Consider the following 27,808-nt stretch of genomic DNA (forward strand, 5'->3'; position numbering starts at 1 on the left):
CAGGCTGGCCTCGAACTCACAGAGATCCGCCTGGCTCTGCCTCCCGAGTGCTGGGATTAAAGGCGTGCGCCACCACCGCCCGGCCCAGCCTGCTTTTTTATAAAAGCCAGGACCACTGGCCCAGGGACGGCACCACCCACAATGATCTATGCCCTCCGCCATCAATCACTAATTAAGAAAATGCCCTAAAGGCTTGCCTACAGCCTGAGCTTTTAGAAGCATTTTCTTAATTGAGGTTCCCTCCTCTCAGATGACTTTAGCTTGTGCCAAATTGACATAAACCAGCCAGCACACCACCACACCACACAGGGTCTTGCTATGCAGACTAGACTGGTTTGGAATGCAGTCCTTGGGATCTTGTTGACTTTGCCTCTTGAGTGATGGGATTACAACCATGCCTAGGTGAAAAATCTATGTCTGATTGGTTTTGAGACAAGGTCTCAGGTGCAGCTGGCTGTCCTGGAATCTGCTATGTAGACCAGGCTACATAGAACTTTAGAGAAAAGTAACAGTGGAAGGACTGAATCCAAATTGGAGGCTACTGTAGCAGCATGAACAAATACTCCTGGAGCCTAACCCGTCTGCCGTGCTGATGTTAGAGTGGAGACAGAGGATTGGCCATCAAGACAAGTCTCCAACAAGAGACAAGCCTTGGGTACTCCTTGAGTGTATTCTGTGTTGGGGAGAGGAGTGAATGAGATAGATGTCAATGGTCACCACCAAATGAGTGCAAAGAGACTGCTCTCTGAGAAAGCCTCTAATCCTCTCACGGGTCAGAGGAAGAGGAGGGGCAGCCACAGGACAAAGAAGGAAGTAGTTTGAAGCATCTAGAAGGCAGAAAGCCCAGAAGCCAGGTGGCAACACCGAAGCCACGCCCCCGGCTAGACCCCGCCCCGGGGTCCGCCTTCTCGTCCTCTTCTCACCCACCCTCCAGTTGCGACTCATCCTCCTGGGCGGGGAGAGGTGGCAGTTGAGTCCTCCCGTATCCCAGCAGGCAGTGCAGTCTGGAGACGCTGACAAAGGAGCAGGGAGCAGTCGCAGCTGCTTTGCGAGGAAGCCACTGTTACTGAGGTGAGAGTCCCCCAATGTCCCGTCACCCACTTCCTCTGACTTGGGAGGAAACGTGGAACTTACGTAGCTGAGGCCCCCCGCGTAGACAATGCCCAGGATCCACAGCCAGAGCTTGGTTCCGTGACTGACAGCAGGGCTGCGCGGTGCCGGGCTGCGGTGGGTGGCTGGGACCGGGGAGCCGGTCCACCGCTCTCTGACTGCTGGTGGCCCTTCCGCAGGGTCGGGCCACCAGATGTGTAGCTGCCCCTGCCTGGGCGAAGGCAGCCTCCCAAGCTTCCCGCTGCCTGTCTGGCAGAGTTCAGTTGCCCTGGGGATGCGGCTCTAGGGACAACTCTTTGGCGGACATTGCCTGGAGGGCTGCGGGAGGGAAGTCAGTCGACTACCCGGTTCGGGGTGACACTGTCCTCGCCCTTCCTGCAGTTCAGCCGGTCCCCCCGGGCGAGGAAGTGGGGGTGGGGGCTGGAGCCAAGCGTCCCGGGATGGCTTTGCCTGAAGGGACGTGAAAGGAGGTGGAGAAACGGGGAGGGTTGTGGTGGAAGCAAAGGTCTTGGAATCATAGGGGAGAAAGGGGGTACGTGGCGTGTATCCTCACCCCTCCCTGGACCTCTGCATGGATCCTGACGGTTGCACCAGCTGCTCAGCTGTAAACAGGCTCACATGACCAGTTTCACATGGAGCCGGGCAGCGTGGGGAAAGAGCTGTGAAGGCTGGGCCCCAAGCAGGTGGGGCTGATGTCTTGAGGGTTTTAGTCTCCCCCTAGACCTCAGCCTTTAAAGTTCGGTGGTTCCCCTTTGAGAAAAGTAACTGACATTTGTCTTTCTCCTGCTGAAGTAGCATGGCTGTCCCAGTAGAATTGAAGGAAATTTCACTTGGGAGAGCCACAGGGCAAATATGAAGTGAAAAGGGTCCTAGCATTTTGTCCTTTAAGGAAACGAAGAGAAAGTAATCCTGAAAAATTCAAGTTCCCGAATTTTGCCTAAAAGGCAGTCCTGTTCGTTTGGAACGCATTTTGTTCTTAATGTGAATTCCAGACAGAAGGGGAAAGTCTACTCTTTTGGGAAAGGCACACATGGGATTTAACACATTCATAGTGATGAAAATCTTTTCCACACTTCCTGTAAGTATTGGGAAATCTCTTTGCCTATTAAATACTCCATTCAGGAAATTGAGTAAGGGGTAGGTAGACACCCAGCTTTTCGATTACACATATATTTGGTACACATCAGTGGTGACTTTGGAAAACAGGAAACGGCCAAATGTGTCTTTAAAGTTGTACGGTCTATACACTCAAACAGGATATGAGATTAAACTATTTTCTGAAGGATATGTAGAACTCACAAAACAACAATGGTTTCCTGACATGCTAGGGTACTTGAAATTTTAGAATTTTTCAAATCTGTGAGAACTGGTTGTGCTAGATTCCCTTTACATATAGTATGTAATCAAGTGTAATAGGCAGTATTTCAGTGTAGAGTAGTAAACCCTTGATAGGCAAAGACAGAAAATAGACACTACACCTATCTTCCTTCAATTGTTCATGTCTATTCTTCTCAAATACTATAGACATATATTTTTTTCTCATGAGGAATTTACATTCAAGCCTACTGTCTGAAAACATGAAATAAGAAACTACAAAACCCATCCCATTCCTTACTAAGCCCAATAAAAAAATTACAAGCTGAGTGTGCTGGCACATGTCTTTAATCCCAGTACTTAGGTGGCAGAGGCAGGCAGACGGCTCTCTGTGAGTTGGAGGCCAGCTCAGTCTTCATAGAGAGTTCCAGGACAGGCAGGGCTACATATGGGATGTCTCGGAATATTGCTACTCTTCCATTTTGTATTTATTTATTTTGGTTTTTTCGAGAGAGGGTTTGTCTGTGTATCCCTGGCTGTCCTGGAACTCACTCTGTAGACCAGGCCAGCCTTGAACTCACAGAGATCCACCTGCTCTGCCTCCCGAGTGCTAGGATTAAAGGTGTATACCACCACCACCATCCTACTCCCTTTTTTGTTTTTAAAAAAAGATTTAAGATAAGCTGGGTAGTCTCCTGAGTTCAAGGCCAGCCTGGTCTACATAATGATTTCCAGAACAGCCAGAGCTACATAATAGAGACTTTGTGTCAAAACACAAAACAAAGCCAGGTGATGGAGTCACAAGACTTTAATCCCAGCACTTGTGAGGCAGAGTCAGGCGGATCTTTGTGAGTTCAAGGCCAGCCTGGGCTACAGATTGAGTTCCAGGAAAGGCACAAAGCTACACAGAGAAACCCTGTCTCAAAAAACCAAAACAAACAAACAAACAACCCCACATAAGACAAAACAAAAACCCCAAACCAAACCAAAAAAGCAAACAAAAACCCTAACAAAGCCAAAAAGGGGGTTTAAGATAAAAAATAGGGAACATTTTAACCCCTCCTAAAAGCTAGAAATGAAGATTGCCAATGATGTTCTAAAGGCTGTCTTGTCCTCTTTAGCAGTCTGGAGTATCTTTTTTTTTTTTTTTTTGGTTTCTCGAGACAGGGTTTCTCTGTGTAGTTTTGGCTGTACTGGAACTTGCTTTGTAGCCCAGGCTGGCCTCGAACTCACAGAGATCCGCTTGCCTCTGCCTCCCAAGTATTGGGATTAAAGGCGTGCACCATCGCCACCCAGCTTGGGAGTATCTTTACTTAGAATAAATATATTAAGTGATTTATTCTTTAAGTCCTCAATTTCTTCATCTCTATTACGAGGCTTTCGTTTTAATTTCTGTGGACCTCTCTAGCTCTCAAGTTACCTAAAAGTGTGCAGTTTGAGGTGGAGGGGTTGAGACAGTCTTATATGAATTCCTGTCTAGCCTGGAGCTCATGTAATCCAGGTCAGCTTCAAAGTCTAGACAATCTGTCTGCCATAGGCTCCCAAATGTGGGGGTACAGGTGTGAGGTACCATGTCTGGCTGGTGTGCAGTTGTGAACAGGGAGCTATTTTTGGACAAATGTGTTGGCCAAATAAGGCAAGATATTGTAGCAACTAAAAAGCATGAAATAACAAGAGGTGTCCAGAACCATGATGAAAATAGGAATTGTATCCTGCAAGGGTCTTGCGGCAGGTGGGTCTATGTGAGTTTGAGCCAGCCTCATCTACACTACCAGCTGGGTTACATAGGGACACTCCGTCTCAAAAACCCCAAAGCCTTTTAGGAGGTCAGTTAGCCATATAGGTTGACCCCTACCTGACTTGCTTTTCATCAGGTAATTGAAGATGGCCCCAGCTAAATCATGCCTCCCAAATTAGAAATAACAGCTCTGCTTGGCTCTCTTGACCTTCAGGGTGTATGTAGCCCAAAAGCTAATTCTTTCACTCAGTTCCGTTCAAACTTGCCGCTGAATGAACCGGGTTCTGTGAGTTTAGTGCAGTGTTAAGAAATGAGGAGGAGTTAACAGCCTCCCTTTGACAGTTCCTGACTTGATCAGCTGACCAGCGCCTGCTCTCTAGCCTTCTCACGGTCAGAATTTGTTTCTGTCAGCACACCATAATATCAGTCTCAGAGATTAGTTCGTACCAAGTAAATGCACAGAACATAGGAATATGTTAGGACGTCAACGTACTAGCTTACAGTGAGAGGCAGGATAAGCCTTCGACTAGAAGGCTCCTTTACAAACCAGGACACCCTTGCTCTGGACTATAAAGAAACACATAGAAACTGCTCTCAGCCTCCCTTTTTCTGGGGTTTATAAATTGACAGATTCAGCAAGACTACAGCTTTTATGTAAAAACCACGTCAGTGACACATCTGTATGACTGTCCTTTAGTCACCTGAGTGACCTTTGGTCACTTGAAACATCTCTTAAATCTGATTCCATTCCTACTGCCTTAGCCCCGGCTTACATCATCTCCTCATGGCATAGACATCCAACAGTTCTTTTTGTCTTGCATCTACACTGCAGTCAGGTGTTGGAGTTGGACAGTCAGTGGCCACCACTCACCCACCTCCAAACTCATCAGGCCAGTTTCTGTGGCTTAGAACTCCTTCAGAGGTCTCCTACTTCCTGCAGCAGTGGTTCTCTACGTTGGTGAATCTGACCGCTACCCAGACAGCTTGTTACAAACTTGACTCCCACCATTTCGGATTCCTGATTCAGTAGGTCTCAGGTGGGGACTAAGAATTTCCATTTCTGACAAGCTCCAAATGTAGAAAAGTTAATGATCTTCCACAATCTACCTCCAACTTACTTGTTACTCCCTCTGCTTGTTACTATGCTCATACATATTTTTTTTCTTTTCTTTTACTTTTTTTTCTTTTTCTTTTTTTTTTTCTCTCGAGACAGGGCTTCTCTGTGTTGTTTTGGTGCCTGTCCTGGATCTTACTCTGTAGACCAGGCTGGCCTCGAACTCAGAGATCGGCCTGCCTCTGCCTCCTGAGTGCTGACATTAAAGGCGTGCGCCACCACCGCTTGGCCACCCATACCTATTTAAATCATATGCAGTGTGCTCACTGTGAAGTACCCCCTGTCCCTTTTAGGCCTCTGCACATTTTTCTTGCAATTAATCCTTTTCACTCCAGACATAGGCCATCATTTTTGGCTCCCAGAGCATATTGTGTCAACTGGCATTTAAATATATGTCCTAATATCGCAATAGCATCATATTCTAACACCTGTTGTATGTTTCTCTTGCTAGACTGGGGTTTATGAAGGATAAAAATATTGTTTTCATCTTTTCTTCATGTTCCCTACCATAACTCCTGATAAATAATAAGGCTAATTATATGGAGAATAAATTAAAGATATTATTATTTTGTTTTGTTTTGAGACAGGCTCTCACTGTGTAGCCTTGGCTAGCCTGGCACTAGCCATGTAGATCAGGCTGGCCTCTAATTCAGAACTCCTTTTGCTTCTGCTTCCTGAGTGTTAGGCTCAATGATGTGCTCCCCCAAGCCTGGAATTAAAGATCTTAAAACTCCATGTGCCACATGTAGCAGCCTACATATTCTATAAACTGAATTAATACAGATTTTTCTTTGCACATCTTGTAATAATCAAAGACACAACAATGTTGTAAATTGTGGAAATAATGTATATATTAAAATGGAGATATAAAACTGTCTTTGGTTTAGGGGGGTATTTTAGTGTGTGTGTGTGTGTGTGTGTGTGTGTGTGTTTGAGGTTTGTTGTTGTTGTTGTTGTTGCTTGAGATAGGGTCTCACTATACTATATAGGCTTAGCTGACCTAGAACTTACTATGTAGACCAGGCTGCCCTAAAAGCAATAGAGAGCTGCCTATCTCTGCCTCGTGAGTTCTGGAATTAGAGTAGTATACCATCACACCCAGCTTTGTTTTCTTTTTGAGACAGGATCTTGCTATGTAAATCTAGCTGGTCTAGAACTCTCTATGTAGACCAGGCCGACCACAAACTTGTAGTAACCCTTCTGTATCTATATGCCAAGTGCTGGCATTGCAGGATTGTGCCACCATACACAGCCATATATTTACAAAAAGACATTTCTTTTCGTGTGGTACTTGAGATCAATTCCAGTGTTTTATGCATGCTAGGCAAGCTCTCTACCACCAAGCCACACTCCCAGCCCTTTGAAAAGTTTTGTTTGCCTGTATATTTACTTATCTATTCATTTGCTTTTTTCTTTTTCTTTTTTTTTTTTTTTTTTGAGACAGGGTTTCACTCTAGCCCAAGCCGACTTAGAAATCATTAGGTAGCCCAGGTTAGCCTTGAATGCACCATTCTTCACTAATTTTACTTATTTTTGAGACAGGATCTTACTTTGTTGCCCAGGTTGGCCTGGATATGCTATGTAGACCAGGCTAACCTTGATCTCTCAGAGTTCTATTTGCCTGTGCATCTCAAGTGCTGGGATTATAGGCATTATACCACTAATTTTATTTTGATATGGGGTCTTGCTATGTGGCCCAGGCTGTCCTTGAACTTGTGATCTTCCTATCTGAAATTTATAGGCCTGTCCCACTGCTCCTGACTAGGGTGTTCTTTTAAAGTCTTTTATATATACTACTCAGCTTTTATTTTTGAATGTGGATTAGTTCATGACTCTGTATGATTTGTAATAGTCAGCTCCACCAAGGAAGATAACATATTATACAAAAACCCTAAAAAATATGCTCTAGAATAACGGGCATTAAGATATGAAATGAGCATTATGATTTCATTTCTGGCATTAAAATTCTAATAGGTGATGGTGGAATTCACATTTTATTGCTGAGTTTATACCATGGAGGAGAAAGGGCTTTTATACTAAAGAGCCTAAAGTGGTAAAATATAGTGCTCTTACTAATTTGCATTTTTCTCGTATTTTGGCCAAGACTACCCAGTGTGGAGGACTAAGATAGCCCCTGCACTCAGATAAAGGGGCCTGACTTAAAGGTGGAGCTGAAAAACAGAATAAATATCTAGAGCCAGAGACATGTAGTTTAAGTAGGAGGCCCTCTGTGGCTAAGCAGATGGCTCACTAATTCCTGCTGCGTGGAGGCTAGACTTTGAATAATACTGAACTTTTTTTAAACTTTGTTTGTTTTATGTGTATTTGTGTGTGTCTGAGTTTACGTATGTGCACTTCATGTGTGCTGGTGTCTAGAGAAGCCAGAAGAGGACATTGGATCTCATGTTGACTGTGGAATTACAGGTTGTTATGAGCCACCAAATGTGGGTGCTGACAACTGAACTGGGGTCCTCTGCAAGAGCAACAAGTGCTCTTAACTTCTGTGTCATCTCTAGGCCCATTCTTAACTGGTTAAATTGGGAACCATAGTACAAGAATCCAGAAGGACTACTTGTGCCCTTCTGAGAGGCTCCATTTTCCCAAAAGCGGAGGGGATGAGAATATACTTTTACTGGAGTTCCCATGCTTGCCAGTAGCCCCAATGTTTGAAGTCTACAGTGTTGAAGTCTTCTGAAACTCCCCCGTCTGTCCCCGACTCTTATCTTTCCATTCCTCTGCTCAAGGCAAAGATGGGAAGACAGCAAATGATCAGAACTGTGGGCAATAGTTTGGACCAACAGCAAAGAGGGGGAAATTTCAATGTTGCCAGAAATGGTGGCATCCACCTGGGATCCCAGCATTCAGGAGGCAGAAGCAGGTGACCTCTAGTGTGAAGCTAGCCTGGGCTGCCTCAGACAATCAGGAGAAACCATTCAGGGTTGACATTGCTTTCCGTGGGAGAGTAGTTTGCAAACTGGTCACAAGGTAGTGTGCACACATAAGGTTTTCTTTCTAATTTTATTCAAGAATGTTCTGTACTTTTAGGAGAGGGTCAAGGACAAGGCAGTTTCCCATATCTCTTCTCAGCAGGACTGCCTGCCTTTATGGTCAGGGCCATGTGGGAGCTTCATGATTTATAAACACTGCTGGCGCAGATTGACTCTGAGGAGATGAAAGGGAAGCAGAAGTCAGGGGGAGAAGAGAGGCAGCTGGGAATGTGGATTCCTCCTCCTTTCCTCTCACCCTAGTCCGTGGTCAGCAGCCACCTATCTGTATGTAGTGCTGTCGTAGTTAGGGTTTCTATTGCTGTGAAGAGACACCATGACCACTGCAACTCTTAGCAAGGAAAACATTTCATTGAGGTGGCAGCTTACAGTTCAGAGGTTCAGTCCATTACCATCATGGCAGGGAACATGACGACATACATGCAGGAGGATATGGTTCTGGAGAGGTAGCTGAGAGGTCTATATCTTGCAGGCAACAGGAAGTGGTCTGGGACACGGGAAGGTATCAAAGCCCCCACAGTGACTCACCTACTCCAACAAGACCACACCTACTCCAACAAGGCCACACCTCCTAATAGTGACACTTTCCTTTGGGTGCCATTTTCTTTCAAACTACCACAAATGCCTTTACCTAAGATCCTTTGCCTGCCTTTTATGTAAACAGCACATTCCACGCATGCTCACAGATGAAAGAACTGATTATTAGTAGACACCTGTAGGAAAACCAATGACCTCAGTGTCTTCCAAGTGCCTGCACTGAACTTGGGTTTATCATGAATTTAGAACAAGATAAAAATAATGTGATACTAGGGCTAATATATAACTGAAGAGACCAAATATCAAGAGCATTAAAAATACAACATTGGTCCCAGGCATGGTAGCACAGGTCTGTAATCGTAGCACTTGAGAGGTAGAGGAAAGAGGATTAGGACTTAAAGGCTAGCCTGGGCTGTGTGAGACCCTGTCTCAAATACAGTCCTTATACAATGCCCTGGGTTCAATATCTGCAATAGGAAAAGGAAAAAGAAATGATAACACAGTGATAAATTAAATTTCGTTTGGGTCAGGCTACTTGATACTAGGGTATATATAATAGAGTCATGAGGGTAGGCCCTTCTAACTGAGATGCAGAGGAGATAAATACTATAAAAGGGAGTGAGTGGACAATAATATAATTCTGCCTTTAATAACCTGTGCAACTCTGGGAAAATGTCTTAACCATCCTGGGCTTTTTTTTTTTTTAATCTGTGAGGCTCTATAACACACTTTGACTTGGCGTACACTAGACTTTCGGACAACACCTTCATAAACTGATCTGCAGGAAGGCTTTTGCCAGCTTAGTGTATACTCTTTCCCCTGGATTTTTGCACTTTATCATTTTGTAATATGGAGTAGGGCAAGGAGAAAGTGTTACTCTCCCGGAAAACCATCCATCAAAGGTAAGCGGTGTGCTTCGTGATGCTTGTTGGCAATGCTCATGCTACTCTGCTGACCTGGCGCTAATTCTTCCCTTATCACCCCGGCTTGGAGTTGGGGAGGCAACTTCTATCTTAGCCCAGATAAGTGCTGGATGGGAAAAGGGATATGAAAAGAAACACTAAACGGCTCAAAAGCAATTAAACACTTCTTTAATGTTGACAAGGAGATGGCCTGTGTGTGATTCACGGGGAAACGAGGAAGGGCATTTTTAACTCACAAAGAGAAAGCCTCAAGATGCAAAGGATAAAATTTTCTAAGCCTTTATTCCAAGCTAATAAAATTCTTCCTCTGACCTGTGCCAACTAAATTCTCCTTAAAATTACAACAGCAGCTTAGCACTTGTCTGTGCGGTTATTTTTGACTTCACAATAAGATTTGTGAATCATCTCACATTCCTCTTTTTGTTGTTGTTGTTGGGGATAATCTCATTCTATAGTCCTCCTGCCTCAGTTTTCCTACTAGGATGGCCTTTGCCACCACATCTGGCTTAAAGGACTTGAAAAGTACATGTTTTTGTTATTTATTTATTTACTTATTTGGGATGGGATCTCATGTAGACCATGCTGGTATGGAACTCCCTGTGTAGCTGAGGCTGACCTTGAACGCCTGATCTCTTGCTTTAGACGGAAATGCTGGGTTTACAGGCATGTGTCATCAAGCCCAGTTTATCACTCATTCTTTTCTCTTTCCTTTGCATACAAATGATAGTATGTGCTTCACAAGGTACTCCTTGCTTTTCTCATTCAACTCGACATCTTTTGGTGGGGCAAAGCATGCTGGGAATTGAATGTAGGCCCTACCACTGAGCTTTATCCCAGACCTCTTTTTACTTTTTTCTCCCTCTTCAACTTTTTATTTGTGGTCAATCTTTTATTTGGTACTAGGGATTGAACCTGGAACTTCATACATGCTAGGCAAGTGTTCTACCACTAAACTATAGACTTTTTGTTTTGATACAGAGTCCCATTAAGTATCCAGGCAAATCTTGAATTTGGTATCCTCCTTTTTTAATTTCCTGAGTAGCTGAGATTACAGTTCTATGTTAGCAGGTCCAGCTTTATCTTACATTGTGAGGCTTGATTCATGTCCGGCTACACAAAGAACTTTCTCTATTGTTTTGACAGGTATCTTGTATCTCAATGAGTGTGGATATAGCACACTTTAATAAATCCCCTACTAATGGATAGCTGGGCTGTTTCCAGTCTTTTGCTATGAACTACTAGTTTATACTGAGTACCAAGGTCTTTTCACCAAGCTTCACATAAATCATCTCCTTTAAAACTTAACTCGTCATATAAACGCTTTCACGTGTGTAACTTCACATAAAGTTGGCGGCGGTGGCGGTGGTGGATATATGTTCCAGAAATATTCTAAAAGTAAAATTAGTGGCTCTGAGGATATGAGTATTTCATTCTAGCAGAATAGTAGTTGTTGCAGTTTATATCCCCATCAATAATATAAGAGTGGGCCTGATTTCTGATTTCTCTCAGAAAATGTGCTAACACTTTTTTTTCCTAATCTGATAGCCTTTTAAAAATGTATCAAAACATGGCTTTAGTTTATGTTTCTCTTGTTATGTTAAATAGCCTTTTGTAAGCTAAGTCCCTTTCCTATAAAATAATTTGCTTTTTTTGTGTGTGACAGGCTCTCTCTCATGTTGTTCAGGCTGGTCTCAAAATTGCTGTACAAGTAAGGCTGACTTTGAACTTCTGATCCTCCTGCCTCCACTGCCCAAGTGCTGGGATTACAGGCCAGCCATGTGTACTTGTAAAAAGTTTATGTAACTAAATTTTTCAATATTTCTGGGTTTAGTTTTATGCCATTGTTAGCCTGAATTTTTTTTTTAATTTTCTGTGGTTTCTTCTAGCACTTTGGCTTTTCTTTCCCCTTTTAACACTTAAAGTCTTAATCTGTTTGGAATTGGCCATGGTATTAAGCAAAGGCTTAATTCAACTTTATTGTTTTCTAGATGGCTCTGCCTGGTTATGTCTTCTTTAAGTCAAAGCTGCTACCTTTTAATCCTAAACTCTTTCCCTCACAACTGAGTTTTAGAATGAGTCAGAGCATATTACTGAGTCATGTCAAATTTGGATCTTCCTAACAGCCAAGTTTCTCAAGAATCAACTTACGGAGCTCATTGTTGTATTGAAAAATATATAGCAAATTTCTGAGAGTGAATTATCCAAATAGCAATGTGTGTGACTTAGAGTAAAAGAGAAGAATGCAGAGCCCTGTGTGGCTTCTGCCTGTGGGCCCAGGACTTGGGAAGCTGATGCAGGAGTGTGGCTGGGTGGGGAGGAGTGGACAAGGATGGAAAGGAAAGAAAAATAGATCCGAGAAAATGTGTTAAATTATAATCACTTGAGTCAGATGCTTTTCAAAATATTCTTTCTCTTGTGAAAATATTTTGGTATAGTGCAAAGAATACTGGACTAGAAGGCAGGAAGCCTGATGATATTGGATTTTCTGTTTGTTTGTTTCAGGCTGGTCTATTCATAATTAAATATATCACTATGACCAATCATATAGTAGGAAATACTTAGCACTTAGTAGAGTCCAAGCAACACTCTATCTAAGAGCTTATTAATCATTCAGTCTATGTAATTAATAAAAGTCTGGGTAATCTGTTATGAATTATACAAACATTAGCTATTGTTACTCATAAAAATGTCAACAGGCTCGGTTAGCTTATTGAAAACCAAACTCAGGAACACAGCCAACGTTGTCAGGAACTGTGTACATGCTCTGAAGTAGTGGAGAGAGCTGGAGGATTAGCTGAGACAGCCTGGGGCTCGCTGCCTCCCCTCCTGCTTTCAGGCTTCCATGCTTGGTCTGAATGTCGCCCTCCTGGTGCTCATGTGTAACACTTTCTGGGGTTTCTTTTTTTTTTTTTTCTTTTTTCTTTTTCCTTTTTTTTTTTTTTTTTGTTGTTGTTTTTTTGTTTTTTGAGACAGGGTTTCTTTGTGTAGTTTTGGTGCCTGTCCTAGATCTTGCTCTGTAGACCAGGCTGGCCTCGAACTCACACAGACATCCACCTGGCTGTGCCTCTTGAGTGCTAGCATTAAAGGTGTGTGCCACCACTACCTGGCTCTGGTTTTCTTTTTCTTTTTCTTTTGAGACCAGGTCTCACTTGTAGCCCAGAATAGCTTCGAGTTGTTGGTCCTCTTGCTTCAGCCTCCAAAAAGCCTGAGACTACAGGGGTACACCACAACACCTCACCTCCAGGGTTAATTCTTTTTTCCTTCTTTTCTTTTATTCTATTTTTGGGTTTTTTTTTTTTGTGTGTGTGTGTGTTTGTTTGTTTTGTTTTTGAGATGGGATCTTACTTATGTGCTCCACCTGGCCTAGAACTTGCTGTCTGTGCCCCCTGAATGCTGAGATTAAAGGGGTGAATCGCTATGCCCCAGTTTAGAGTGTCTTGATGGCAGGGCCTGTGTATGACTTCCATCTACATTTTTACATATGATGGTATCATATCCTATCTTGGTGAAAGTTCAGAAAGCCTCATTAATAATCAGAGCCCTGGCAGCTGATAAAACTAAATAATGTGTTCATTGGTTATAGTCCTCTTTCATTATACATGAAGCTCAACTCACAGTAATGGCTTAGAGCCTGCTTTAAAAATGTCTTCTACAGAATGAAAACTGGACGTTTTCTTTTCTTTCTTTTATTTAATTTTTTTTTATTCTTTTTACATACCGACCACAGATCCCCTCTCACCCTTCATCCTGCTCCCTGAGTCCTCCCTCCCACCCCTACCCACTCCCCATTCCTTCCTCCCTCCCACCCCTACCCACTCCCCATTCCTTCCTCCAAAAGAGTAGGTAGGGCTGGGCGGTGGTAGCGCACGCCTTTAATCCCAGCACTCGGGAGGCAGAGCCAGATGGATCTCTGTGAGTTCAAGGCCAGCCTGGTCTACAGAGTGAGATCCAGGACAGGCACCAAAACAACACAGAGAAGCCCTGTCTCGAAAAACCAAGAAAAGAAAAAAAAGAGTATGTAGGGGGACAGCAAAGCCCTGGTACATTCAGTTGAGGCAGGACCAACCCCCTCCCCCCCCCAGCATCAAGGGTGAGCAAGGCGCTGCATGTTTTCTGAGTGTTAGCTTTTCCACTTGGTTGGGTTGGTTGGTTTTAGAGAGAGGGCTTCAGTGTGTTGCCCAGAAACATGAGCTTCAAATTTACAAGCAGTCTTCTTCCCCCAGTCTCCCAAGTGCTAGAGTACAAATATGCATCACCACGCCTGGCCCAGTTTTGCATTGGGTGGTGGTGGGGGTTCTGGGAGCCTTGAATTTTTTATTATTTTTTCTTGAGACAGAGTCTCATGTCACTCAGGCTGGTCTCAAACTTTCTATGTAACCAAGGAGGACTTTGAAATTTAATCTTCCTGCCTCTGCTTCTTTTTTGTAAACTTTATTCTTTTCTCATGGATTACATCCTTACCTCAGTTTCCCCTCCCTGTACTTTTCCCAATCCCTTCCCCCTCTTTGCCTCTCCTCCAGATCAATTCCTCCTCCATCCCCCCACCAAAAAAGCAGCCCCCCAGGGATATCACCTGAATATGGCCTAACAAGATACAGTTAAGAGTAAGCACAAACTTTTATATTGAGACCGATGAGGCAACCCAGTAGGAGGAAAAGGGTCCCAAGAGCAGGTAAAAGAGTCAGAGATATACCCACTCTCACTGTTAAAAAAACACCAAGTTAGGAACCCACAAGAACACCAAGCTATGAAACCATAGAGTACATGCAGAGGACATAGCCCAGACCCGTATAGGGTCCATGGTTGTCACTTCAGTCTCTGTGAGCCACTATAACCCTGCTTAGTTGATTCTGTGGGCCATGTTCTCCTGCTGTCCTTGACCTACTCTGGTTCCTACAATCCTTCCTCCCCTTCGTCTTCAGGGTTCCCCTTGCTCCTCCTAGTGTTTGGCTGTGAGACTGCATCTGTCCCACAAGTTGCTGGATAACAATTGGGCTAGGCACTGATGTATGAGTGAGTACAGCACAGTATCATTAGGAATCATTTCACTGATCTATTTTTTTTGAAGTCACGTTTGGTTCTATCCTGGGTCTCTGGACTGTCCCGCCTCTGGTTCCTGGCCCTCCCAGCAGTGTCAGGTGTGGGCTCCCTGGCATGGCGTGGGCCTCAAGTTGGACCAGTCATGGGTTGGCCACTCCCACAAGCTCTGTGTCACCATTGCCTCAGCACATCTTGTAGGCGGGACAGAGTGTAGGTTGAAGGTTTGTGTGGCTGGGTTGATGTCCCAGTCTTAGTGCAAGGATCCTTTCCTGACTATAGAAGAGAGTACTGGGAGAGATGAATGGGATTGGGGACATTGTGGGGGGGTTAGAAACCTGGTTGCTGTGGAAACTCCCTGCCTCTGCTTCTTCAATGCTGGGATTAGAGGCATGGGTCTCCACAGTTGGTTTTATGCAATCCTGGGAATTGAAGCCAGTGTTCTGCGCATGCCAGGTAGGCCCTCTACCAACTGAGCCCCATCCTCAGACCGTGTGTTTTATGTTACTTTTAGGAGGTTTGCTAAATCCGAGTATTGATTACAGTGAGATTAGGAAATAGAAGCAGAAGCATCACCTTTGACAGACAGACCGCCTTCTGCCAGCTCCAGCTCCCTGGAACCCATTTAAGCCCAGCCCCGAAGGCAGGCGTCGTAAAGCGCTTCTGAAACTGGAACAAAGCAGCAGCGCTCCTGATCCCTGTGTCACTTGACATACGAGTGGAAGAGCGGGGCCACGGGGGCCAAAGAGCACTTACTTACTCTGAATCTTCAAAGGAAACGCCAAGGACTGCTTAACGAGGACAGTCAGTCAGCTCCCAGACAGCTTGGCTGTCTTGGTTTCAGTAGGAAGAAAAAGATGAAGAGAACCGTCTTCTCCATCCCTCTACACGGCACTATATAAATCATTGTTAATGTCAGTGTAAAAGGGATTCTTAAGTTTTCTACAAGAAATAATGGGAAGTTTCGGTTTTTGTAAAGAAGTCTTTATTTTTAGTGTATGTGTGTGGGTATGTCCATGTGTATGGGTGTCTGAGGAGGCCGAAAGAGGACATCAGATCCCCTAGAGCTAGCGTTACAGGTAGTTGTGAGTCATCTGAGGTGGGGTCTGTAAGCTAAACTCTAGTCCTCTAAAAGAGCAGGAAGTACTCGAAACAACTGAGCCACCTCTCCAGACCCAAATTTGGTTCCCAGCACCCACATAGACAACCTATAACTCCAACTTCAGGGCAGACAGGCGGACAGGCACACACACACACACTCCCACACAAATACACACAAATAAATAAAAATCAGTCTTTAGGGGCTGGAGAGATGTCTGCTCTTCCAGGGCATCCTGGTTTAATTCCCAGCACCCACAGCATCTCATAACTAGCCCTTCATGGCCTGGAACTCACTATGTAGACAAGGCTGGCCTGGAACTCACACGAGATTTACCTGCCCCTGCCTTCTGAGTTCTGGATTAAAAGCACCACACCCAGCTTGCTTTAACTTTTTTCTTTTCTTTCCTTCCTTCCTTCCCTTCCTTCCCTCTCCCTCCCTCCCTCCCACCCTCCTCTCTCTCTCTCTCTCTCTCTCTCTCTCTCTCTCTCTCTCTCTCTCTCTTTCTTCCTCTCTCTCTCTCCCTCTCCCTCTCTCTTTCTCTCTCTGTGAGAGAGGGAGGGAGAGGGAGGGAGAGAGAGAGAGAGTTGGAACAGCTCACCTGACTTGGTTCTCTGTGGGACTCATGGATGGAATGTGGGCCATCAGGCCTGGGATGGCATCAAGAATCTTCAGCCACTGAGCCACCTTGCTGTTCCCTAAATATGCGATTTTTGCAGAGTGACTGTAGATTGCTGAAAATTGGTATCATGCAGTTTCTTTTTCTCATTTCTAGATTGCCAAAATGGTTTGGAGTTTTTAACTGAATCTAAGAAAGTCCAAAATAGCTTTGAGGCGGTAAAAACAGAGCTGCAGCAAGGGGGATTCAGTGCCAATGCATCAACAAAAAAGACAACCAGAGTTAGTGGAAGGAAACCTTCCTGTTTTTGTGTTTCCCACGGAGCTGATATTTTATGCAGATGATCAGTCAACACATAAGCAAGTGTTGACTCTGTACAACCCCTATGAGTTTGCCTTAAAGTTCAAAGGTGAGTCTCCTCGTCTCCAAATTTTAACCAGGTCCTACTAATTGTTACTTGTAAAAATGAATTGATTTGATCACACTAATGGCATTGTGACTTTTTCTTTCAGTTTTATGTACGACTCCAAATAAGTATGTTGTCGTCGACGCTGCAGGTGCAGTGAAGCCTCAGTGCTGTGTGGATATGTAAGTCAGACTCATGTAACATGCTCTCAGTGTGTGGATATGTGTGTCTGAACTTGAAAATGGCCTTCTCACAGCGATTCTTTAATAAGTCCTCATTGTTTCGGTTGAGTCAGTGATGTTTATGGTCAAGTTCTGGCTTATTCCTTTAAATTTCTCCAGCTATAATAGAAAATGTAGCTTTCTTTGAGACATCCTGCTATTATAGTGACATTTGTGAAATGAATAAATACTACATTCTAGAACAATCACAGTATAAGATCATCTGAAATGATTCGGCCTATAAGCCTGGAGTTGAATCTATGCAGGCAGCGAGTGTGTCTGACTGCTCATCTGTAAAAGGTGACCTGAGTGCTTCCAGATAATTTCACTGTGGAGTGTCAGATGATTGTTTGTTCAAGCTGTTCAGATTGAATTTTTCCTTTAGAAACTAGTGGTGACCAAATGAATCCACTTGACCAGCCCTTAATTTAAGCTACCAAGTCAGCTGTATTTGTCCAAGTTTTCTATGAGAGGCAGCCTTTTCCTCAGCTCAAAGCCATAGAGCAGTGGTTCTCAGCCTGTGGGTTGCAACCCCTTTGGCATAACAGTAGCAAAATTACAGTTATAAAGTGGCAACGAAATAACTTTATGGCTGGGGGTCAGCACACCATGAGGAACTGTATTAAAGGGTCGCAGCATGAGGAAGGTTGAGAACCACTGCTGTAGGTGAAGTGTCTTTTTAGAGCAGATTTTTGCACATTGCTTTGGGTTGTCATTCAGTGCACAATAAGCAAGGATATTCCAAAGAAATATAGTCTTACCAAATAAGCACACTACCATTGACCTAATTGTTTTTGCATTCCCTCAGAAGAACCAGGCACAATAAAGGGAATATTTCTTACTTCAATCACAAATAAGTAACAATGGGAATTTATTATGTTTATGAGGAAGAAACTTTTTTGGTTTTTCGAGACAAGGTACTCTGTGTAGCTTTTCGCCTTTCCTGGAACTCGCTTTGTAGACCAGGCTGGCCTCGAACTCACAGAGATCTACCTGCCTCTGCCTCCCGAGTGCTGGGATTAAAGGCGTGCACCACCACCGCCCGGCTAGGAAGAAACTATTTTATGTGTTCCAATTTAGGAAAGAAATCTTCAACAGATATACAGAAAAAATTCACTGCTAAAGGCAACTTTCATCATTCTTTACTCAAGACTTGATTCTGGGCTGAGGGCATAACTCAATAGGAGACTGCTTGCTTATTCAGCATATTTGAGGCCCTGGGTTCAGTGCTCAAGCACACACACACACACACACACACACACACACGACTCTTATTCTGTGTTTCGGAATGTATACTTTCATCTAATAGTTCACAATTGCCCATTTTTTTCCTTAGACTATATGATTAGTTTTTTTCAGCATCATTAGCAAATTGTGAGTATTTAGTTATAGTCAGAAAGATTATTTTTACCCTATTGAAATTTCTGATGCCTTCTGTTTGATAGGTCCCCAGACACCTAAACAGACTTTGTAATTATTTATTATTATTATTATTATTGTTTTGCTCTTTTCAGTGTGATTCGTCATAGAGATGTTCGATCCTGTCACTATGGTGTGATAGACAAATTCCGCCTCCAAGTTTCTGAGCAAAGCCAGAGGAAGGCTTTAGGAAGGAAAGAGGTTATTGCTACTCTTCTCCCATCTGCGAAAGAACAACAGAAGGAAGAAGAGGAGAAAAGAATAAAGGAACATTTAACCGAAAGTGTATTTTTTGAGCAGTCGTGTCAACCAGGTAGTATTGTTTTTTAAAGCCCCTTAAAGCACTGTAGACTTCCAACTGTAATCGTGGAGCTATGACTACTAGCAAGATAACCACTTTCAACCTAGTCAGCAAATGGAGCTTCAGGGAAGAGCAGAGTGCCCGCTACAGTAGGTAGAAGGAGAGATGATTGCCATCCTAGGCTTTGAAATGAATGAAATGCCGTATATCTCCAGTATATATAAACTTAAAGAAGGCGGGTACCAACTTTATAATACCAGTACAATTTAGCAATTATATACTATTGTTTCTATGACTTTCCTATATCCTTTTTCATTTAATTAGTTTAAAAGAGGAGAGAGGTTCATTTTGGCAATAGGCCAAGCTTAGTATGCTGTTCATATTATTTTGAAAAAAAAAATCTCATTAAAGTTGAAGTTAATTAAACTAAGTAGATTATAATATCCCCTGTGGGCTATTAATTGAATCCCTCTCCATTCCTCATTTCCTTCCAGCTTAGATACTCAGAATCGCTATGATATATATTTTCAACAATGACACTCTCCTCATATCCAACTTTCAGACAGCATTCCCCCCTTTTTCCAACGTCTAATTATTGTCCTCCAATCCTGTTAGAAGAGTAGGGAGATAAAAGTTTCCATAGAAAAACAAAGGACTTTTCAGAGCATGATACATGAATGTGGTACTAGCTGTCTGTAAAACTGAAATGTAAAAGTCAGGAGTGGTGGCACATGCTGGTAATCCCAGCCTGCTAGAGGCTGAAGCAGGAGGATTGCCACGAGTTAGTGAGACTCTATCAAAACAGAGAAAGGGCTCGGGACGTGACTCAGTGGTAGAGCATGTGCCCAGCTTGAGCAAGGCCCTAGGTTCCATCCCCAACAAAAACAATGAAAAAAACCATTTTGTAAATATAGTATGTGTATATGAAGTTAAATTAAAACTAAAAAGTAAATTAAAACAAAGGTAGAAAGGAAAGACACTGAAGCTTATATTGGGGATATTTTGTAAATGTCCTTGTCATTATATCAACCGTCTATCAATATGTTCATCTTCAAATATTTATTGTAGAAGACAGGAAGTGCTATCTTTTTGGTGTGGCTCTGAAGTTTTTCCATTCTGCACAGGGAGTGCCTAGACTGCTTAATCCCAGAACTATGGACTAGGTGTTAGCTTCCTAGCAGTAACTATCTGTTGACAGAGCCATCTTTTTATCTTTGGATGAAAGAGAACGTTTGACTGGTGTGGTGCTCCCAGGCCTTTTAATCTCAGCCCTTCCTTGGTAGGTGATGGAAGGTAGAGTCGATAGGATTAGGGGTTCGGAGTGGTCCTCAGGCAGGGGACAACGTGTAGGACTAGGTGCTTCCCTTTGACCGTGTAAATCCCAGGGACGGACGCAGGTCATCAGGCTTGGCAGCCGTCTTGCTGACAGTCATCCTCTGTTAGAGAGTGTGAGGCCAGCCTGGGCCACATGAGAACCTGCTCCCCCCAAATAACAGACTACACAGCACTAACCAATTTTAAAACGAAAAAAGCCACCTACAGTTTCATATACTTAACGAGTTTGCTTATGTAAGTGCTGCCTGCATCGTAAAAATAGTTCTATATTTTATGGATCTTTTCATGTAATAAAAATAAACTGTAAAATTAAGAGAAATACATAAAATATGCTTTCATAAAATACTAGCCAAGGCTATTAAGGACATTTTTAAAAGGTAGAGCTGAATATTGGTAGATTTTTCTTAATTACATGCATTAATAATGAACTGCAAAGGCTTTATCACACACATTGGAGTCTGCACCTTCTGGCTTCAGAAAATGATCTTCTGTATTATTGTTTGTAAAAATAAAAAGCTGAAAGTGACCTGAAAGACCATCAGTTGAGAACTGATTATGGTATGACTGTTGAGGAAATGGAATGTCAGGCAGGCATTCACAAGGATCTGTCAGAATGAAGTGCAAAAGCTTCATCAATATGGGGCTGGCGAGAGGGCTCGGCACTTAAGAGCACTGGCTGCTCTTCCAGAGGAGCCAGGTTGGATGCCAAGCACCCACATGGTGGCTCACAACTGCCTGTAGCTCCAGTTCCAGGGGATCTGATACCCTCTTCTGGCCACCATACTCACCAGGCACACATGTGGTACATAGCCATATATACAGGTGAAACACTCATATCCATAAAATAAAAGTAATTAAATCCTTTCCAAAGTTTCAAGTACCTTAGGAAAGGGAGAAAGCAGTGAGATATATATATATATACATTTTTGTCTTTGCATGTGTAAGATATGTATATGTGGGCAGTTCTGTGTGGATGCAGGTGGATGCACAACATAGTATATGTATGGTTAACCTCAGGGGTCAGTCTACCTTGTTTGAGGCACAGGTGTGTTCAGCAGGTCTCTGCCTCCCACCTTGCTGTTGGGATTACAGACAAATTTGCTGTGTCCAGCTTCATGTAGGTTCTAGGAATTCAAACTCAAAGTCTTCATGTTGATTCAGCAAGCACTTTATCCATGGAGCATGTTTCCAGCCCCTATTTTATATGTTTATGTGGGCATTATAAAGTCTGAAAGTTGTCAGTGCTATCTATAGGAAGAGATGATGGAGGACATTGTTTTATCTTTATTATTTTTCTTTGAGACAGGGTTTTACTCTGTAGACCCCAGTTACTCCTGATCTTCCCACCTCTATCTCCCAAGTACAATTATAGCTGTGTGCCGCCACACCCAGATTGAAATTTCAAGGCTAGCCGGGCGGTGGTGGCGCACACCTTTAATCCCAGCACTTGGGAGGCAGAGCCAGGAGGATCTCTGTGAGTTCGAGGCCAGCCTGGGCTACCAAGTGAGTCCCAGGAAAGGTGCAAAGCTACACAAAGAAACCCTGTCTCGAAAAAAGAAAAAAAAAAGAAAGAAATTTCAAGGCTAGCCTCAAACTCACTGAGTCTTGCTATGTAACCCAAACTGCCTGCAATCTGCTATGTAGAGCAGCCTGGCCTTGAACTTACATAATCTTCCTGCCCCTGTCTCCCAAGTGCTTGGATTACAAGTGTTTGCCACCACATCCTGTTCTTTGAAATCATCTTTATTTTAATTTGCAGTCAATGGTGTAGTTGTTATATTTTCCTTAAAATCAGTCTTGCAATCGATGTAAATACAAAGATTTTTTTGCTTACGAACTAAGGGTTTTTAAAGTTATTTATGCTATTGTTTCATCCCAAGCAATCATTGCTATGAAATTTGACTTTGTTTTACCTATTTAGCTTTGGTGAAGTTCAATTAAATTTCACAATAGCTAAGGTATTAATAATTTAGAAAAGTTCCACTTAATAATAGAATGAACAGCATTATTTCATTAATAAAACACAAATTGTGTTGCTCTTGGCTATTCCTTTTAATGAAAGGAAGATTAGTGGGGAAAGGTACATGGTAGAAAAATGCTCTTACTGGGTTATTAGTCAGGGTTCTCTAAGGAACAGAACTGATAGAATGAACTAATTTATATAAAATCTGCTATATATTATAGTGTATATAGTATATGTATACATATATGTATATGTATGTATGTATATGGATTAATTAGGGTGGCTTGCTGTGGTCCAAGTAGCCTGACAAAGGCTGTCTCCTGAGAGAAGGGCCAAGGATCCAGTAGCTGTCCAGTCCTTGAAGCTGGATGTCCCAATTGTCCCAGTGTGGTGCTGGAGTACCAGGGTCATCCTAGAGCTGCCAGTTTTCAGTCACTGTTGGAGTCCTGAACAAGTAGGTTATAACACCACCAAAAGAATGGGTCAGGCAGGAAACGTGAGCTTACCAATGAGTGTGAGGGCAAGCAGACAGAAAGCATGGGCCTCCTTCTTCCAAGTCCTTTTATGTGGGATGCCACCAGAATGTCTGGCGCAGATTTAGGGTGGATCTTCTGACTTCAAATGATCTGGAATTAGGGTGGATCTCCCACCTCAAATAATCCAACCAAGAAAATTAACTCAACAGTATACCTAGCTGCTTGGGTTTTAGTTACTTTCAGATGTAGTCAAGTTGGCAACCAAGATTAGCCATCACACTGGGTTTCTTTAAAAGATGGATATAATAAAATATGGAGATATATCTATATATCTATATCTATCTATATATATATATATATATTATAGATATATACTCAGAACTGTGTCACATCAAGCTTGACAGCAGGGGTGTGTGTGTGATTTTCCAGGGGTTCTGGGTCAAATTCAGATCCTCATGTTTGTACAGCAAGCACTTTTCCCAATGAGTCATCTTTCTAGCCCTGGATTTATTTTTGAGACAGAGCCTCACTAAGTTGTCCAAGCTGGCCTTATAGTTTCAAATCTTCTGCCTCAGCATCTGGAATAGTTGGGATCACCAACTTGTGCCACCATTTCCTCTGGAATACATAGGATTACAGGTGTGAGCCACTGTGTTTGGTCATATTTTGTTTTTATTTTAAGAATATTCAACATGAGATTAAAGTATGCTATCTATCATAGGCTGGCCTTGAACTTATGATCCTCTGACTTCAGCCTTCTGAGTGCTAAGATGATAGGCCTACACCACTACATCGGGTTCTCAACTAATTTTTAGGTGTATAAAAGAGTATTGCATTTTTTGTTGTTTGAGACAGGGTCTTACTAGGTAGTCTTGACCATCCTGGAACTCGATCTGTAGCCCAGGCTGGCCTCGAACTCACAGAGGTCCACCTGCCTCTGCCTCCTGAGTGCTGGGATTAAAGGCGTGCGCCACCATTACCACCCAAATATAGTGTTGTTAAATATAGGTCCCATGTGACAGAGTGTATCTTTAGACATGTACATCTCATAGGATTGAGACTTGTGTCAAACTGAATTACAGCTCCCATTAGTCTCTTCTCCCGAGTCCTGGGAAGCCACAATTCTCTCTGATTCTATGAGTTTGACTATTTAAAATCCCCAGTTTGTCCCAGGTAGCCCATTATAGACTGAACATGTTATCTGTGTTAAAAGCATTGAATACACAATCCATTGCAGGGTGTTGGTGTTTTCCTCTTGGGATGGCTATGCCAACAGAATGCTGTAGCTCACTGCCAAGGCCCAGGATCCTAACTTTCATACCATATGCCAATCGAAAGTCACCATTTGGGGTGTGGTTTCTGTTATGCCTATTACATGCCCACCAGTGTCAAGTTGAGCCAGCTTAAATCAGGACTTCCTGGGTAGCCAAGTAATCCCCTGGTGTACAGGAAGAAAATGTTGAATGTCCATTCATTTCTAGCACATTCTTTTAGAACTGTCTGTCTGCTTTCTCTTTGGTGTACATACTAGTATAGTAGCCATCCATACAGTTGAAAACCATTCTTGATTTGGTGGCACACGACTTTAATCCCAGCACTGGGCAAACAGAGGCAGGGGGATTTCCGTGAGTTTGAGGCCAGCCTGGTCTACATTTTGAGTTCCTGGACAGCCAGGACTACAAAGAGAGACCAAACAAACAAAGGTAAATGTAAAGGTATTTATGATACACACTTGAAAGACTATTTTCTGCTGTAGACTACAGTCAGGGGGTTGGGGAATTTGTAATCACTGTTCTTTTCACGACCTCCCTTTGCCATTTAAGGAGGCCGATGCATAATGGCTGGGGGTCAAATGATAGGCTTCCATATAAGTGCAACATGGAGGTCCCCATGGGATTAGAGTAGTGGCGACAGACACAGCTGAACCACAGTCCTCATGAATGCTGGCCACTATCTATGGAGGGACTTCTGACTTTCATCTTCTACTGGTTTTAGCAGCAAGCTCAGAGATTATCTTCTTCTTCTCTTAATACAGAAAACAGAACGGTCTCTTCAGGACCTAGTTTGCTAACTGTCTTCCTGGGTGTGATCTGTATTGCGGCCCTGATGCTGCCTACGCTGGGGGATATGGAATCGCTGGTGCCTCTCTACCTCCACTTAAGTGTGAATCAAAAATTAGTGGCTGCTTATATCTTAGGTAAGGGTTCCGCAGATGCTTTGGTACTGATCTGAGGGGTTACTGGTTTCCAATGTTATCAAATATTTATAAAACACATGCATTCAAGTTGGGCACGTGTAATGGGGAGGTGGAGGAAGGAGAATGAGGAGTTCCGAGTCATCTCACCTCATAGAGGAGATAAAGTCTTTAAAAAGTCTTTCCTTTCCTCATGTTCTCCTGACACCTCTACCCGCATGCCATTTTTTCCTTGGATTGGCACTCTGTTCCTTAGAGTGCTCTTTTGTTCCACTTTTCTTTTCCTGAGACAAGGTCTTGTGTAGCCCAGGCTTTCCGTGACCTCCTGACCTTCCTCGCCCTGCTCACCTCCCCAGTTCTGGGATTGCAAGCATACACCACCACACTGGGCTTTCTTTTTTTACTTTTATTTGTTTGTATATGTTTCGTTTTTTCATTTGTTCTAGGAATCCTCCTGTTTCTGCCTCCCAGAAGCTGGAATTACAGGCATGTGTGTGCCGTCATACCTGGATTTCTGTTTTGCTTTGCTTTTTTTTTTTTTATTTCAGAATTGCTCTTTCTACTCTCTCCTTGTATTCCTGTTCCTCCCTGTTCCTCCCCCTTTGGCTTATCCCTCAACCATCCATCACATTGTCAGGAGGTCGGTTTCTCTTCTACTTCAGTTTCACGGTGTCTCTCTACTCTGAAGATCTCCATCGGTCCCCGAAGTCCCTGGGATGACGTGTGACAGCACAGTTTGGCCTTTACAACGGTGCTGTCTTACAAACCTCCCGGAGCTCTTTTCTAGCTCTTCTGCTTCTTCCTCCAGTAGAACCTGCTGAAGGAGTCACTGATGCCAGAAAAATCTCATCTGGAATTTCTGGGCCTCTTGATCATGCCATCCCCTTTCTTGAAATGTCCGCCTTTGTTCTGTATCTTCTTTCCTGTCCATCTTCTGAGATTTAGCTGGTGTTCTGTTTGGAGACAGTGTCTCTGACTGCTTCAGTCCTAGGCAGTCATCTTCCTTCACTGTGCTCCTCTCTATTACTTCCCGACATTCGTTTAAGACTGAGCATGCAAGCCAGTCTGCTGATGCACACCTTTAATCCCAGCACTCGGGAGGCAGAGGCAGGCGGAGCTCTGTGAGTTCAAGGCCAGCCTGGTCTACAGAGGGAGTTCCATGAGAGGCCTTGTCTCAAAAAAAAAGTGAGTGGCAACATTGCACTCCTGTGCTTTGTGGCCCTAAAGCCCTGCCATAAATAGGCTGTTGAAGTCTGCTTGGTTTTACAGACACTTTTAAATGGCATGTCTGCTGTTATTACGGCTGATGTGACTGGATAAAGTAGGAGGTATGTTTGATAGTGAAATTAGCTATGACCAGACGTAAGTGATTTCATTAAATCTATCCAGTGACTGCCTATTGTTGTAAATTGGATTTCTTCTGTATAATATCAACTAAATTCAAGTCGACTTTGAGTTTTTGGTAGAGTGCCAACCTGTGGCACTATATTTTATTTGCTTGCCAAGCCCCAAACAATTGTTATTGAATGGTAGATTTGGTAAAATGCATTTCTCTAACTGTCCTCCATTTTTTCCCTTCCAGGTCTTATCACAATGGCTATACTTAGAACATGAGCAAGGATTACAACTGACTTCTGAAGTAAATTTATCTTAAATATGAATGTGGACTGCCTTTTATCTCTTTCACTCCATTAACACACTACAAATTATGAATGATTTCAAGTAACTGCAAATGTATAATATATATTTTCAGTTAGTCTCTAATTTTATTTGAAGGACTCTAGCACTTTATGTTCCAGACAACAAAAAGATACTTCCGAGTGATACAGAGGGAATTATTGGAAGACATTCTTTTAAAAACTATGCCTATTGTGCGAACAACTTTAAATGTTATTTTTCATCTTTTTTTTTTTTTGTCTAATTCACTTTGATAAGGGTCATGGGTCCTTCAAAGTGTAAGACCTAAATGAGCAACTGCGCAGTTGAAAATGAAATGACATTCATTGCTAGACACATGCATCAGCATTACTATGTAAATCATGTCTCCCTCCCTCGGTCATTGCAAGGGCTTGCTGTAGTGGTTTTCAAGCAAATTTGTTCCAAGCAGTGTGTGAGAGGCTCGAGAAAGCAGGGGACTTACTGGGGGGGCCACACTTACCTTAGAGTCTCACAGAAGACAAGATGGATGTAAGGCATCTTGTGAACTGCAGGACAGGTTGTGGTCCAGACACCAGGCACCTCATACAAGTAAACTGGCTTCTCTGTTTGGCCTGAGAGTTCTAAAGGAAGGTAGACACTTTTTAAAATTACTTTGTTCATCCTGGCTTTACCTCGGCTTCCCCCTTCGTGTTATTAAGGGGAAAATCACCTTTTGGTTTCCCCCAAGTCTCTTGCTTGCCTGATTGTAAGAGACTTGCTCTGACTAGGAAAGTCCAATGACAGTTTCCAAGGACATGATTTTTCACCTTCAAACTCGAAGCCAAGTAGAGAAGAAAGCCCTAGATACCCGTGTCTATTTTGTATCAGTCACTGAGACATTTTTTAAGTTTTTATTTATTAAAATAATTTACCAAAAAGTCCCCTAAGCACAACTATTTCTTTATAGCATTTTCTGACCTCTGACATCTGTGCAGTTTTAACTGTTCTTGTCACAGCAACTGATCTTTTTTGTCTTAGGATTTTTATCTGAAAGCACAATGCATTAAGTCTCTTGAAAATCCATTTCTCTTCCAGCTCTTTTTAATAAACTTTATGCACTGCTAATGTAGCATTCTCAAGGAATATATGTAAACACAAATGTATGCCTGAAGTTGATTTTTTGCAGGAAACAGTACTCTGCTTCTAGAAGCTTTTTGTCTAGTATTTCATAGGGAATCATTGTTTAACCATTTATGGAGCATAAATCATTCAGTGGATCATGTCTGTACATTGTATAATGACTGAAAAGCACATAAGTGTAATCAACTTTGAACTCATAAAAACATGTTTGTGAGGCTC

The 27,808-nt window shown here is 42.9% G+C and overlaps 1 protein-coding gene across 2 annotated transcripts; it reads left to right on the forward strand.

The window, feature by feature from the left end:
- The first annotated feature begins 933 nt into the window (after positions 1-933).
- Positions 934-27,808, forward strand: Mospd1 (motile sperm domain containing 1). Of its 2 annotated transcripts, XM_006982294.4 has the most exons (6): positions 934-1,071; positions 16,653-16,905; positions 17,009-17,084; positions 18,638-18,855; positions 24,653-24,814; positions 26,394-27,808. In XM_006982294.4, the coding sequence occupies exons 2-6, from the start codon at positions 16,752-16,754 to the stop codon at positions 26,423-26,425; spliced, it is 642 nt and encodes a 213-aa protein (XP_006982356.1). In that variant the 5' UTR covers positions 934-1,071; positions 16,653-16,751; the 3' UTR covers positions 26,426-27,808. The 2 variants fall into 2 exon arrangements, with proteins under 2 accessions (XP_006982356.1, XP_015856346.1); XM_016000860.3 differs by lacking the exon at positions 24,653-24,814.

This window comes from Peromyscus maniculatus, chromosome X, assembly GCF_049852395.1.
Source record: "Peromyscus maniculatus bairdii isolate BWxNUB_F1_BW_parent chromosome X, HU_Pman_BW_mat_3.1, whole genome shotgun sequence".
Lineage (NCBI taxonomy): Eukaryota > Metazoa > Chordata > Mammalia > Rodentia > Cricetidae > Peromyscus > Peromyscus maniculatus.

Excerpts from the sequence above, each read along its gene's own strand:
- Mospd1 (XM_006982294.4), top strand. The coding sequence starts at position 16,752 with ATGCATCAACAAAAAAGACAACCAGAGTTAGTGGAAGGAAACCTTCCT. Across the intron at positions 17,085-18,637 it reads CCTCAGTGCTGTGTGGATAT|TGTGATTCGTCATAGAGATG; the intron begins GTAAGTCAGACT and ends TGCTCTTTTCAG. Across the intron at positions 24,815-26,393 it reads AGTGGCTGCTTATATCTTAG|GTCTTATCACAATGGCTATA; the intron begins GTAAGGGTTCCG and ends TTTCCCTTCCAG.